At 44.9% G+C, this 15228-nt stretch overlaps 1 protein-coding gene across 1 annotated transcript in view; it reads right to left on the bottom strand.

The window, feature by feature from the left end:
• Positions 1 to 267: 267 nt before the first annotated feature.
• Positions 268 to 15228, bottom strand: part of ADRA1B (adrenoceptor alpha 1B) — a 60101-nt gene continuing 45140 nt past the window's right edge. Inside the window, exon 2 of the mRNA XM_020903313.2 lies at positions 268 to 1381. Within this exon, the coding sequence (XP_020758972.2) occupies positions 783 to 1381 (599 nt within the window). The 3' untranslated portion in view covers positions 268 to 782. The remainder of the gene's footprint in view (positions 1382 to 15228) is intronic.

The following is a 15228-nucleotide window of genomic DNA, read 5'->3' as shown; positions in this document are numbered from 1 at the left end:
GGACCAGGGCAGGCATTGCCCCATCCTGCCCACAGCAGGAGGATTTACAACTGTTAAGGGTCAAAAGCAGACAAGCAGGATTTATGGGACGAGTCCAGGGGGTCACTTTCAGCCACAGGGTTAGATCAGTGCAGCCCTTAAAGGCAGGAATAGCAAAGGCACAAACCGGGGCCACACAAGCCCAGGAGAGAGGGGCACACCTGAACCCGAAGGCAAAGGAAAGTAGAGAGCCTACCTGCCACCGCATTCACAAACCACTCAAAGCCGCACAGGAGAAACGACCTTTAATGTCCGACTTTTGTTTCCAACCCCGCCCAAGTGACACCCTTCAAGGAAGTACAGGAGGGGCTTGAGAGGTAAGAAATCAGGAGACAGACAGCGCCCCGCGCCTCCTGGGCGCACGCACACTCTTCCTGCCCCCGTCGCGGGCGGCCCCACACACGCACACACGCGATACACGCACATCGCATAGACACACGCACGTGACCCCACAGTTAAATACATGTACAGAGGGACTCGTTTAGATATATACAGAGAGAGAGACGGAAATCCCGGCCGCCGTCGGGTCCCCCAGGCTCTCAGCATGCTCGGCCCAGCTCTCCGCGCCGTACCTGGCACCCATGCCCCTGCCAGAAAAGCAGCTGCCCCTCCTCCCGCCCCCCTCCCCCCGTTTCCCGGTGGGGCCCCGAGTCTACCGGGCGCCGACACTCCCCTCCCCCCTCCGCCCGCCCTCCCCCCACGATGATGGGCTCCCCAGGGAAAGGAAGCGGTGCGCGGGGACCCTAAAACTGCCCGGGCGCCAGGGGCATGTTGCTTTTGAAGCCGGGCTGCCCGTTGGCCACGTCGGCTGCGGCCTCGTGGCCGGCGTCCCCGTCAGTCCCGGGGCTCTCGGGCTCGGCAAGGAGCTTGAAGGTGAAGAGCGGACCCGAGTCGTGGCGGCCGCGGCGGCCTGGGGGCTCGGGCGCCGGCAGGCTCAGGAGGGCGCCGGGCGCCTTCCACTCCGGGAAGGCGCACAGCTCGACGGGCGGCGGAGCGCCGCGGCCCAGGTAGCCGGGGCTCGGCGAGGCCGAGGGCAGGGTCCGCTGGCTGCCGCTCAGGCAGCTGCCGCTGTCGTCCAGCGAGTCCTTGCGCGACTGCGAGCGCTCCAGCGAGCCGCCGCGCGTCCACGGCCGGTAGGTGTAGCCGCAGCCCCCCAGGCGCCGGCGGCGGCGGCGGCGGCGGCGGCCGCGGCACTGGCACCCGAGGATGCGCACGAAGGCGCGCTTGAACTCCTTGCTGGAGCACGGGTAGATGATGGGGTTGAGGCAGCTGTTGAAGTAGCCCAGCCAGAAGACCACCTTGAACACGGCGTCGGGGGCCTTCAGGGTGGAGAACAGGGAGCCTGCAGGGGGAAGGGGTGGGCACGGGCAGAAAGACAAACAATCGGTGAGCAGTCAGACCCTCTCTTCCATGTGATTTGCCCACAGACTGTCAACCGGTGGTATTCCCATCTCCTGCTCAGGCCAGCTCCTCTACCTGGAATACTGCCTTATCCATCTCAAAACACTTGACTCCTACATGCTTTTCTAAAGTCCAACCTCCATCTCTTCACCTTCGCCCATAAAATCTTTCCTGATTTAGCTAAACAGGGTTCAAACAACTGCATCTATAACGTTCCTAGGATAGCGCTTACCACTGTCTTCGTGAATGAGAAAAATAACAATCACACACAGCTCTTGGACAGCTGTTGGAGCGGCACTGTGTTGCTTCTTCACCTACTCTTTTATCCTTCACAGAATGCCATGAAGTATTTCCATGGGAAATATGAGACGTATTAAAGACCTAAGGGTGAAAGGTAAACCTTTATAAGGTAACAGAAGACAAGGTAAATGACGGTCTTACCGATGGAGAGGTGAAGGAAGAGGACTTCATACTTCAAAAAGATAAACTATGGGGCAAGAGTCGGAAAAGATATTTACAATGTCTTAAGACTGTCAAGGGATTGGTATTTAGAGTATATTAGGACTCCTGAAGAGAAGGAGAAGGAAATGGCAACCCACTCCAGTGTTCTTGCCTGGAGAATCCCAGGGACAGGGGAGCCTGGTGAGCTGCCGTCTATGGGGTCGCACACGACTGAAGTGATTTAGCAGCAGCAGTAGCAGCAGGACTCCTGAAAGTCAACAAGACAAAGACAGCATTCCCAGTAGAAAGGTGGGCAAAGAAAAGGAACAGGCAATTTACAAAATAGAAAACTTGAAGGCTAATGAGCATATGCCAAAGTGCTTGAAATATTAGGCAGTCAAATAAAGTGAAAGCCACAAATTGAGAGGACATATTTATTACATTGGCAAAAATTAGAAAGCTCGATAGTGCCAAGTTCAGGCAGGGGTGTGGAAACATGGAGGGTCTCCTGCTGGTGGTGGGCACAGGCTATGAAGACCTGATCCCATTAAGGATACAGATACCTCCTGACCCAGCAATTTTGCTCCAGGGCAGGGGTGTGAAAGAATTTTCACACAGGTCATCAGGGGCCATGTGTGACTATGCTCAGGGTGATGGTGTTTATGGTGCTTATGGTGACAGAGTTGGAAAACACCTGGGTGCCCCACACTGGGAGTTATGGAAAAGTAGAGTTTGGAACATGCATAGCAGAGCAATTACACAGTACCTAAAAGTCCAAATAGCAATATGGAAAGATCTCAAATACCTTGTCCTTTGTTAAAAAAAAAATAAGAAACAGAATGAGCTTTATAACATAACATCTTTCAAGTAACACACCAAACAACCAAGCTCATTTGCAAAAACACTTTCAAGTTAAAAAATACATATCAAATGCAAAATGGGTGTCTAAGGGTGAGGCAGAGGGAAAGGGGAATAGGGGATAGGAATAAAAGGAAATAAATCAATAAAATAAGAGAGACGCCAGACTTAGACCTATGATGATGGGGTGCTGATAGCTGAGAAGCATGACTAACTCATGTGTCTGAATTGAGGTCCAAAAGCATTAGTGCAAAATTAAGTTCAAAACTATTTCCATTTTAAATACAAGGCAACTGAGACTTGGAGAGGTTAAATGACTTGCCCTGGGCCACATAGCATGTTTGTAATATAGCTGGGATTTAAACTCAATTCTGTTTGAATATGAAACATTTTTGCTTGTTTGTTTGTTTGTTTTGAATGCTATTAATTTCCTTTTGTGGAAAAATGAGAAGTATTAAAAAGCAAAAAGAAAAGAAAAAATATTTTAAAAGCACAAGTAAACCCACAATGCAGAGATACCACATTTTGGTATATAAAGTTCCAGATTTTTTTCCTGTTGTATACACTACACATGTAAATACATACATAAATGTTTGCATATGTACACGTAAATGTTGTATATACATATACATATGTAAATGAATATATTTGTTGTATATACATATGTAAATGTTTTAAAAATGCAATTATACTTCACAGAACATTCTGTAACTTCAAACCATGTCCATAAGCCAGCCACTCCACCTGCAGCACAGTGACTTTCGTATTCCTGTCTTAACCTCCTTTGTTACACTGTGAGCTTCCTAAGAGCCTGGTCTTTGGGATCACCTTTGAATCCATTTGAAGGAAGAGTGTATGAGTGGGAGAAATCTTAGCAAATCTCGAAATCCAACTTCCTCACTTGATCCATGGAGACACTGAGACCCAGAAAGTGGCTGAAGATCCCACAGTTGTTGCATAGATGCCATAAGAATCCCTATTTTGGATTGCACTTGAGTTTCCCCCCTGCAGCACTTGACCTTCTTGATTATCGAGCTCTGGCTTGTTGTTACAGGGAGCCTCCTGATTCTCTGCTTGAAGATGCAGGGATGGTGGCTGGCCAGGTTCCTGGTGCAGGGTTAAATCAGAGAGGGATTAAACTTGGAAAGAGGGTTATCCATACTTGTTGTGTGCGCGCCAAGCTGCTTCCGTCGTGACTGACTCTCTGTGAGCCTATGGACTGTAGCTCACCAGGCTCCTCTGCCCATACGATTCTCCAGGCAAGAACACTAGAGTGGGTTGCCATGCCATCCTCCAGGGTATCTTCCCCGACCCAGGGATCAAACCCGCGTCTGCTACGTCGCCTACATTGGCAGGCGGGTTCTTTACCACTAGTGCCATCTAGTGTTAACTATAAGTACGCTGACTTCTCAATTCTGGTTTAGGGCTAGGTGAGGCCAATGAGGGCGCCACCTCGTGGTCTGATTCGTGATAAGGTCTGCACCGTTGGGTTTTTGTCCCACTGTTGGCATCACCGACTCGATGGACGTGAGATTGAGAAAGCTCTGAGTTGGTGATGGACAGGGAAGCCTGGCATGCTGCAGTCCATGGGGTCGCAAAGAGTTGAACGCGACTGAGCGACCGAACTGACTGTCCAAGATTATCCTTTGGATAGAAGGCTCCAGTGAAGATGCAAATATGACATGTGAACACCTAGTATCCATGATGGGGTGAGTTGTTTCTGCCCATGTGGATGGTCTTGCTTCTGTCACAGAGTCTAAAGGGAAGAGTTAAAATGGTCTTGACAAAAATGGGAAACTGAAGAATAAATCTGGGAAGTGGAGAGAGGGAGCTAACACTTGGAAACCTTGTGCATTACTCTGGAGGGTAAATGCTAGTGAGCATGTGCACAGGTAGGCACACCATCCATAAGGACATGTTAAGGCCTGGGATTGAGCTGGGGGGGCACAGACAATTGTGGCAAAGGTGGGGATGGTCCAGAGCAGGAGAGCATCCTTGCTGAAGACAGATTTGTAACTCTGCTTGCCAGCCCTTTGAAGATGATAGCAAAATGGCCTAAAGGGGGTGTATCCTGAAGGATCAGCTTTTAAAGGATACACAAATTACAATAATACTAATAGCTAATATTCATTAGAACCATCAGTCACATTGTGTGTGCTTTATGCACATCCTACACTAAACCTTTTACACCATTCACCTGTTTAATGATCACAATAATCTCTAGATGAACGGACTATAGTTGGTCCCATATTATGAATCAGGACACTAGCATATGAGTGGTAGCTTTTTACATTTTTATACACTCATTCTTTCATTTGTTCATTCATTCATTCCACAAATATGGAGCTCTGCTAAGTGCCAGGCAGGAGGCCAACCTGTGGGGATACAATTAGGGGTGTTTCTGCCCTGTGGCAGCCCACAGGCTTGTGAGGAGGCAGTTTATTGCACCGGAACACACATAGTATTATGATAGGGGCATAAATGCCATTCTCTCCTTCTGTGCCCTACGGCATTTCTTCCTATGTTCTTCTCCACCTGCATCACACTGAAAGCACCTTGTTAGGGTTAAAGATGGGCTGGAACTTGGTCTTTATTTTCTTACAAAGCACTCTCCAAGGACCAGTGGGCTGAGATGTGTTCATCCAAAGGGAAGGGGGGTGATGTTGATTTTCTCATGGCATTCACTTACAGCCACAGTTTGAGCTTGGGCTCCCTGAGATGCCTATTCCTCTGAGAAGAAGGTCATTCTTTGCCTTTAGTCAATTTAGGCAATGTGGCCTGGTGACTTGAGCTCAGAGTTTGCATCCCTTTTTTTGAAGTATTGGCTGTTTGACTTTTGAAAAGTTAACCGGCTCTCTCAGGCTAAATTTTCTTATCCATAAATTGGGGATAACATCTGCCTCATAGGATTATTCTGAATACATGAAAATATCCATGTTAAAATATGTGATATGGGGTCTGGCACCTTGAAAATTGATAACTGGTGGCCATTTTCCAAATATACTTTATATCCTGGCCCATTCATTGCCATCCTCCAGGAACTCTGCTGATTAACCCTACCTGACTCAGAGTGACTCCTTTATTCTATATCTGTCAGAACATATACAATCAGGTCTTATTCTGTTATTTTATTGTTTATCTGTTAATGTTGCTGAGCCATCCCAGGCCTGGATAAGTCCTTGTTTGCCACCCAGTCTGTAAACTCCTTCTGGGCAGAAACCTTATCTTTATTTCTTTTCCATTCCAGAAAAAGAATAATTTTATTACATTTTATTAATATTTTATATTTTTATTATAAAAGTGACACAATGGAGAATGAATAGGGGGAGCACAGAGAATTTTTAGGGCAGTGAAATTTTTGGTGTGATACTATATTGGTGGATATATGTCATTATACATTTGTCCAAACCCATAAACTGTATACCACTAAGATTGATCCCTAATGTAAACTGTGGACTTAAGGCGATTATGTGTCAATAGAGGTTCACCACAGTACCTTCCTGTCAATTTGGATGTGAACTTAGAACTGCTCTAAAAAATTAAGACTATTAAAAAAACCTCACATCCTCAAAAAGAGGGTTTCCCTGGTGGCTCAGATGGTAAAGAATCTGCCTGCAACGCAGGAGACCCAGGTTCAATTCCTGGGTCAGGAAGATCCCCTGGAGAAGGAAATGGTAACCCACTCCAGTATTCTTGCCTGCGAAATCGCATAGACAGAGGAGCCTGGTGGGCCGCAAAGAGTTGGACACGACTGAGTGACTAACACAGAATACACACATCTTCACAAAGCTAAAAATACAGTTTCCACATGATTCAGCAATCCTATTTCTAGGCATATATCTGGAAAAGATGAAAACTATAATTCAAAGAGATACCTGCACCCCAATGTTCACAGCAGCACTGTTTACAAGAGTCAAGACATGGAAGCAACTCAAGTGTCCATCACCAGATGAATGGATGAAGAAAATGTGGGTGCACATGCACACGCATACACACACACACAGAGGAATATTACTCAGTCATTAACAAAATGAAATGATGCCATTTGCAGCAACATGGTTGGACCTAGAGATGATCATATTAGGTGAAATAAGTCAAAAAGAGAAAGACAAACACCATATGGTATCACTTATATGTGGAATCTAAAATATGACACAAATGGGACTTCCTTGGTGATACAGTGGTTAAGACTCTGCACTGTCAATGCAGGGGGCTCGGGTCTGATCCCAGGTCGGGGGAGTTGGATCCCACGTGCTGCAACTAAAGCACCTGCATGCCACAACTAAGACCCAGAGCAGTCAAATAAAAAAATAACAAATGAGCTTATTTACAAAACAGAAGCAGACTCACAGACATAGAAAACAAACTTATGGTTATTAAATGGGAAGCAGGGGAGGGATACATTGGGAGTAGGGGACTTACAAATCCACACTACCGTATATAAAATAAATAAACAACAAGGATTTACTGTATAGCACAGGGAACTATATTCAATAGATTGTAATAAACTATAATGTAACAGAATTGAAAAAGAATATATATATAAACAAATCACCTTGTTGTATACCTGAAAGTAACAAATATTATAAATTACTTAAACTTCTACTAAATAACCTGTCACATTAAAAAAGCGACACCTGCTAAATTACACACTACAAAAAAATCTATACAATATAGAGTGAAAATTATTTCTCAAGTAGATAGGACCAAAGTTAACAGTTCTGTTTTTATCATTTCAGGTGGATTTTTAAAATGGGGTCATACACATACCTTTCCCCAAATTTATTTCTTCACTTAGAATATATAAAAGACATTTCCTCATGTCACAACATTACATCCTGCTGTCTGGATATATAGTAGTTCACTTAACTCTTTCCTGATAGTAGTCAAATAAGTGCCTTTAAATTTTGGGCTACTGCAAACTGCAGCAATGAAAAGCCTCGTGCATCTTGTGTTTTTGCACACTTGAGTGTTTCTGCAGGGTAACATTCTTAATCAGGAAGCACTGGGTGGATTCCACATTTAGGTCCTGACAGCTAGCCAAACCGCCTTCTGACTGGCTGTATCAATTTACTATCCCATTGACTGCGTAATAAGCGTGCTATTTTCCCTACATCTCCACAACTTTGTGGCGTGGTCAGTTTTTAATCGTCGTGCATCTGGGAGCTGAATAATGACCTTGCCCGCCCTCTTGTTCCATTTGCGTTCTCCTTTATTCTGTCCTCCAGTGACCAGAATGGCTCTCACCCTCAGTGACTTCTGGCAGGGACTGCCCTTTTCTCATCAGATTTTGACTCTTCTCTCATCAGACCCGTGACCTTGGGCAAGCTTCGTACTATCCCTAAGCTTCAGTTCCCTCATCAGTAAAATGGGTCTAATAAGAGTATCACCTTCCCTGGGTTGTTTTGAGGATTAAACAAAACACGAAAAGCTCTTATTAGCATGCTGGGTACCAGGTTCCTGCCACCTATATCAACTCTGCATTAATGTTAATTAACCAAATGATAATTATTCCTATAAACCACTCATTGGGCTAGAAATCTAATTATAGGAAATCGATGTTTGTTAACTTGATGTATCATTTTGGGTCAGTTGCTTTCCATTTTTGGGCCTCAGTTTCCCTCCTTTAAAAATGTATTTATTTATTTTACTGAAATAAAGTTGATGGACAATATTATGTTAGTTTCAGGTTCGGTACCTAATAATTTGACTGCAGTTTCCCTCCTTTAGTTGATGGTTTGATCCAAGTCCTGTCCAGCCGTATCACTCACAGTCTCTATGAAGCTAGCGCTAGAAGCCCTGCCCATCCCTGCTTCTCCAGACCCACCACAGAGGGGCAGTGCGGGTCAGGGACTGGACTGCCAGCGCCTCGGATTCCACACATACTTCGGCCCCTTCCTTCCTCTCTCTCCTGCCAGCAGCGCAGTAGCCATCGGGATTAGGGGCTCTGTTTGCAAGACCAGCATGCCCTGGTGGGAGCCAAGAGCCCTCATTAATTAGGGAAGGTGCCAAGCCTCCTCAGGCATGAGAGCATGTTGGTGACAGGAATCCTTTTTTCTCTGGGCACAAAAATAGACCTTTGGGCGCCAATGAAGATGCCAAGGGGCTTCCCTGATGGCTCAGTGGATAAAGAATCTGCCTGCAATGCAGGAGACACAGGAGACGTAGATTCCAGCCCTGGCTCATTTGGAAGATCCCCTGGAGAAGCAAAGGGCAACCCACTCCAGTATTCTTTCTTGGAAAAGCCCTTGGGCAGAGGAACTGGCAGGCTATAGTCAAAGAGGTCGCAAAGAGTCAGCCACAGCTGAGCAACGAGCATGAAGATGCTAAAAGAGGGAGCACATATCAATGGGAAATGTAGGTTCCTGGACGCCTGCTCTCTCTGCTGGAAGAAAGGCCGGTGTCTGCTCTTTGCCAGGGTTACCAACTCTCAGTGCATGTCCTTGAGCCTGGCTCCACATCTCCTGCCCATGAAAAGTTCCCATGTGCCTTAGCCCTGCGTGTTAGCGTCATGGCTTGGCAGAACTGGGAAACCCTTTTCCTTAAAGGAAGGTCAGTCAGGGTGAGTGACTTGTACAAGGTCACTTGGCTGGTGAATGGCAGTACGAGGGCCAAAACCTGTTCAAATGTCCTTCAGTTGATCCAAAACAAACAAACAAACAAACAAAAAAAACCCACACCATTTATCAAGACAGTGGAGCTCAGTGGTTAAGGACCTGTTCAGCTAACACAGGCAGGTACACCTGGGTTCAAGTGCTGACCCTGACTTCTTAGCTGGGTGAACTTGGAGAAGCTGCTTGAGCTCTGTTTCTCGGAAAACAGGAATGGTGATAACTCTTTTCTGAATGGATGAGTTGAGCTTAGGCTTGGTAAGTGCTTGGCATGTTGAAAGTACTCAACAAGTACAGCTACTCGACTGCTGCAAACACAACTACTGTTCCTACTGCCAGCACCACTGCCACCAGGATGAAGGAAATGGAGATGAAGATGAGATCTCCTGGGCAGAGCAGGCGTCAGGACTCTCACCCTGCTGCTCTTTCCAGTGCAGGCCCAGGGATAAGGCTCCAGGGGGTTCTGGAGCTTGATGAGACTGTATGTGATATTCATGCAACTTTCTGGGGGAGAATCCATAGCTATCATGGGCTTGATGGGGTCAGCAACCCTCAAAGGTTTAAGCCTCACCCATCTCAAGTCTAGAGCTTGCTAAGCATCAGTCACTCTACTCCTTGGACCATCGATTACTTAATGCTTTTCTCTAAATCAACTCACTTTTGGTATCTAATTTTTTTTTTAAAGAAAGCTTTTTACTACTGTTTAAAAGCCTGCATTATTTGCTATAAACAAAATGCAATGGCAGAGAAAAAGAAGATGAAGAGAAAACGTTGTTTGTAGCTCTGGATAGTTCCATAGTGTAGTGTGTCTGAGCCTCCTCTCTTTTTCAAAGAGGGAGATTAGCTCGGGTTGAGGGGTGTTGAAGACTTGCTGGCCTTAAACTGAGGGACATTCATTCCTCTTTGAGGACCTGAAGGATTGAAAGAGAAGTGAACAGGGAATATTTCCTCACTAGAGAACCCAGCCCCTGGCACATAATAGTGCTAAATAAATATTTGTGTACTGATTGACTGACTGAATATGTGATTCAGTTTTTTGGTGCCATCTCTGGCTCGCATTTCAAGGTATCTTGTACATCACTCGGATCTGTAGTCATTTTGAGCAGCAACTGTGGGCACAGCTCTGGGAAACCACTTGCAGGAGGCCCCATGGCCCCACTAGGATGCCGCTTGCTAGTCTCTTACTGAGGTTTTTTAAACAGATCAGAAGAGACAACGCCTCTGAAAGGGCTTGGAGGGGCTGAAAGCTTCACATCTGGGTGGGGCAAGTAAGAGGTAGAACTTGAGAGGAAAGGGGTAAAGCAGCAAGCAGATGGTGCAGTGAGCCCACTCATATCACCTGGGCTTTGCCTGCTGAGGGGTGACTTAGAGGGATGGTGAAGTCCAGGGATCCAAAAGCTAAAGTGAAGCAGGATCAGCACAAGGAGAAGTACTTCTTGGCTGGACCGTGATCCAGGTGGGTCATCCTTAAGGTGCTATTCAATGAATCTGAACAGTGAATCCCCACTCTTCAAAACCACAAGGTTTGTTTGTGGAATAGTAGCTACTATGAAGATCCCCTGGGGAAGGAAATGGCAACCCACTCCAGCATTCTGCCTGGGAAATCCCAGGGACAGAGGAGCCTGATGGGCTACAGTCCATGGGGTCACAAAGGACTTGGACATGACAGAGTGACTAAACAACAACAACAATAACAACTCCTGTGTCAATCACTGGCCAAATGCCCAACCATCTTTACACCCTTTTTTACTCCTTCAACCATCTCTGTTCCTAAGACAGTTCAGCATGACTGCACCCTGCATGGCTCTAGGGGGGCCATTCTGCCCTCTTGGACTCCTTGGTGTCTGGGGGTCCAACCTAAGGGCACTCACTGGAGGCCACGACTATTACTCTTGAGGGAACGGAACTAGCTCCAAGCCACAGAGCTAATGGGGGCAGAGTTTGAATATGAATCCAGGAAGCCCTTAGAGAGGATGTTAATCACTTCCAGTACAATTCATGGGGAAACAAAATACACATGCTGATGTGTATAAGGGACAGGAAAAATAGACGAAAGGAGACATCAACTGTGTTTATCCTTTGGTGTTGAAATTACGGGTGAATTTTTATTTTCTGGTGTTTTCCAACATTTTCTCCACAAACATGAATTACTTTTGTTAATTGGGAAAAATCCAATGAATATTATTTAAAAGACAAAAAAATGAACCAAAAGATACTTTTTAAATGTTCTATTTAAATATAATCCACATGACAGTTCTATGAGCAAAGTGGGATTATCCGTACTTTTCAGATGAAGAAACAGAGCTGTAACTAGAAGGCAGCACTTGTTCAAGGCTCTCTACAGGTAAGGGGGGGAGGGGGATTGAAATGAGACCTTTTGTTGTTAAGCCCAGCAGCCTCCTCTGTTAGTTCCTGATGTGTCTGTGGTCCCCTAATGTGCCTTATTCTCTTACTATGGACCCTGTAATATTTCGTCATTAAATATTGGTTTAAGGAATGACCAGCGGGTGGGGACTGCACCAAGGCATAGAGAGACGCAGAGCAACATTTGTCTGGTCCCCCCAGGGCTGGGTGGTAACATCCTTCTGATTTCTGAAAATCTGGGTCTCTAGGATTATAAATTTGATTTGACTTATTTCATAGTCAGCATCACACAAGCAGATGACCTCAAGGGAGCCAGTGGGTGGTAAAACCATTTTGATCAACTTGTAAATAGAGTGGAACTCCCTTTCAATGGGGCTGTTATTAGGAGCATTTGGTTACACCTTCAGCCAAGCCAAGTCTTCCCAGCGCAGTTTGCCCAATAAAAACAAACAAACAAAAAATGTCAAAAGACTAGTTACTAATTCTTTTAGCACTGGCTTTGAGAAGGAGGTTTCCTTGGATTTGGAAATTCCCTTCGAGGTTTTTCCATTTTCTTTGCCACTTAACCCTGGAAAGAGATCACAAAATTGTCCAACAAATACAATATCCTCAGGGCCAAACAGACGCATGTTAAGTTTTAAAGAAAATGTTGAAAACAATAATAATCACCAGAGGCACCATTTATAATGAACTAAGAACCAGTTATTAGGTACTATGTTTAAAAACATTCTCTCATCCAATCCTTCCAGAAGCATTGCTATTATTATATTTCATTCTATGGATGAGGAAACTGAGGTTTAAAAGATTAATGAAGTCACATGTCTAGTGAGAGGTAGAGTTAGGATTAAAATCTAACTCTAAAGTCTAGGTTCTTACTCATTGCTTAATAATAAGAAAAAGAAGCTTCTATTCATTTCTTTAAGCACTAGGCAATTTCCCCCTCAACTGGAACAATCTTTCTCTTCACTAAACTGTCATAGTATTTTATCTGAAGCTAAAATATGGCATTTATCACTCTCTATCTTGAATTACAGTTGCTTAGGGCTATGCCTCATTTAAGATTAGACTGTGAGCTTCTAGAAAAGGGAGTTCATGTCTAATTCTTCTCTTTCTACTCAGGGCCTTACACAGTGCCTGACACAGAATAGCTACTCAGTCAACATGTGTTGCAAGAATAATAATTAGTAATAAAGACAGCAAGCCAAAATATGTTAGCCCTTGGCTACTCAAGGTGAGGTTCATGGATAAACAACATCAACATCACCTGAGTGCTTGTTAGAAATGCAGAATCTCAATGATCCAGTGAATCAGAATCTGCTATTTAACAAGATCCTGAGGTGAGAAGCATTGCCTTAGTCCACATTACAATTTTATTTTTAAAATTGTTTTCCTGGGTATCTTGGAATTCATGATATGAATTCAAATGAGCAAAGGTTGGGCCAAAAGCCACCTCACCATGGGACTGACTTCCTTGTCCCAAACCCTCCAGTGGCTCCCATAGTTTATAGGATAAAGTTCAAACTGCTTAGTTTGGAAATTAAGACCTGTTCAACCTGGCTGCAATGGACTGATTCTTTGCAACATAAGAGTTGACTTTTCTTGCTCTTTTCCTTTCATCTACTCTGTCAACTGGTCTGAAATGTCGGTTCTTTTCCCCTCCTCCTCTCCATCCCTTCTAGGCCTGGCTCAAATTCCTCCTTCTCATAAGCTCAGTCCACAATGCCCAGCTTCCTCTGAAGTGTGAAAGTAGAAGGAAGGGGCAGGCTATGAAGACCTGCTCAGATCCAGGTAACTGACACAGCTTAGCTAATCTCGCTCTCACAATAAGGCAGGAGAGAGGAGGGGGTTCTGTAATTCTCAACTTTTAATTTACAGATGAGGAAATCAAGTCTTCATGTGTATGGAACTCACTCAGTGTTACACAGCTATTAAACTGTAGAGCTGGGATTCAAACCCAACTCTGCATGAGCTTCCCTGGTGGTTCAGACAGGGAAGAATCCACCTGCAATGCAGGAGTCTCGGGTTTGATCCCTGGGTTGGGAAGATCCCCTGGAGAAAGGAATGGCAACCCACTCCAGTATTTTTGCCTGGAGAATCCCATGGACAGAGGAGCCTGGAGGGCTATAGTCCATGGGGTTGCAAAGAGTCAGACATGACTGAATGACTAACACTTCACTTCATTGCCTGTCCCAAAGCTGGGCATTTTTCATAACAGACAATACAGCCTCTGAACTCCTAAAATACTTCAAAGTTGGGGGAAGACCAGGATTATTTACTTTCTATTTGTAATGGTGTCTTTACATATATTTTATCTGACCATGAAAACACAGAAACCAAGAATTTTGTGGCACTGTACCTCAGTGGTTCTTAACCTAAATATTTTGGTTATGCAAGTAATTTAGCACTGCACAATTTCAGGAGTTCACAAACTCACTGAATCCCCATCCATGGCTGCCCAGGAGATGCAAAGTCACCAGATTAAGAGTCTCTGCTATTCTTTCCACAGAATTCTATCACAACAGCTGCTGAACTTATTTAAGAGTCTGTCTCCCTTGTTCACAAGCTTGTCCACAAGCTGAAATCAAGATTGCCAGGAGAAATATCAATAACCTCAGATATGCAGATGACACCACCCTTATGGCAGAAAGTGAAGAGGAACTAAAAAGCCTCTTGATGAAAGAGAAAGAGGAGAGTGAAAAGGTTGGCTTAAAGCTCAACATTCAGAAAACTAAGATCATGGCATCTGGTCCCATCACTTCATGGCAAATAGATGGGGAAACAGTGGAAACAGTGTCAGACTATTTTTTGGGCTCCAAAATCACTGCAGATGGTGATTGCAGCCATGAAATTAAAAGATGCTTACTACTTGGAAGGAAGGTTATGACCAACCTAGACAGCATATTAAAAAGCAGAGACATTACTTTGCCAACAAAGGTCTATCTAATCAAGGATATGGTTTTTCCAGTGGTCATGTATGGATGTGAGAGTTGGACTGTGAAGGAAGCTGAGTGCCGAAAAATTGATGCTTTTGAACTGTGGTGTTGGAGAAGACTCTTGAGAGTCCCTTGGACTGCAAGGAGATCCAACCAGTCCATCCTAAAGAGATCAGTCCTGGGTGTTCATTGGAAGGACTGATGCTGAAACTCCAATACTTTGTTTTTTTTTTTTTTTTCATTTATTTTTATTAGTTGGAGGCTAATTACTTCACAACATTTCAGTGGGTTTTGTCATACATTGACATGAATCAGCCATGGAGTTACATGTATTTCCCATCCTGATTCCCCCTCCCACCTCCCTCTCCACCCGATTCCTCTGGGTCTTCCCAGTGCACCAGGCCGGAGCACTTGTCTCAAGCATCCCACCTGGGCTGGTGATCTGTTTCATATGCTGTTCTTTCGAAACATCCTACCCTCGCCTTCTCCCACAGAGTCCAAAAGTCTGTTCTGTACATCTGTGTCTCTTTTTCTGTTTTGCATATAGGGTTATCATTACCATCTTTCTAAATTCCATATAT

This window comes from Odocoileus virginianus, chromosome 3 (genome assembly GCF_023699985.2).
Source record: "Odocoileus virginianus isolate 20LAN1187 ecotype Illinois chromosome 3, Ovbor_1.2, whole genome shotgun sequence".
In the NCBI taxonomy this organism is placed as follows: domain Eukaryota; kingdom Metazoa; phylum Chordata; class Mammalia; order Artiodactyla; family Cervidae; genus Odocoileus; species Odocoileus virginianus.
This window is presented reverse-complemented; position numbering and strand designations above follow the sequence as displayed.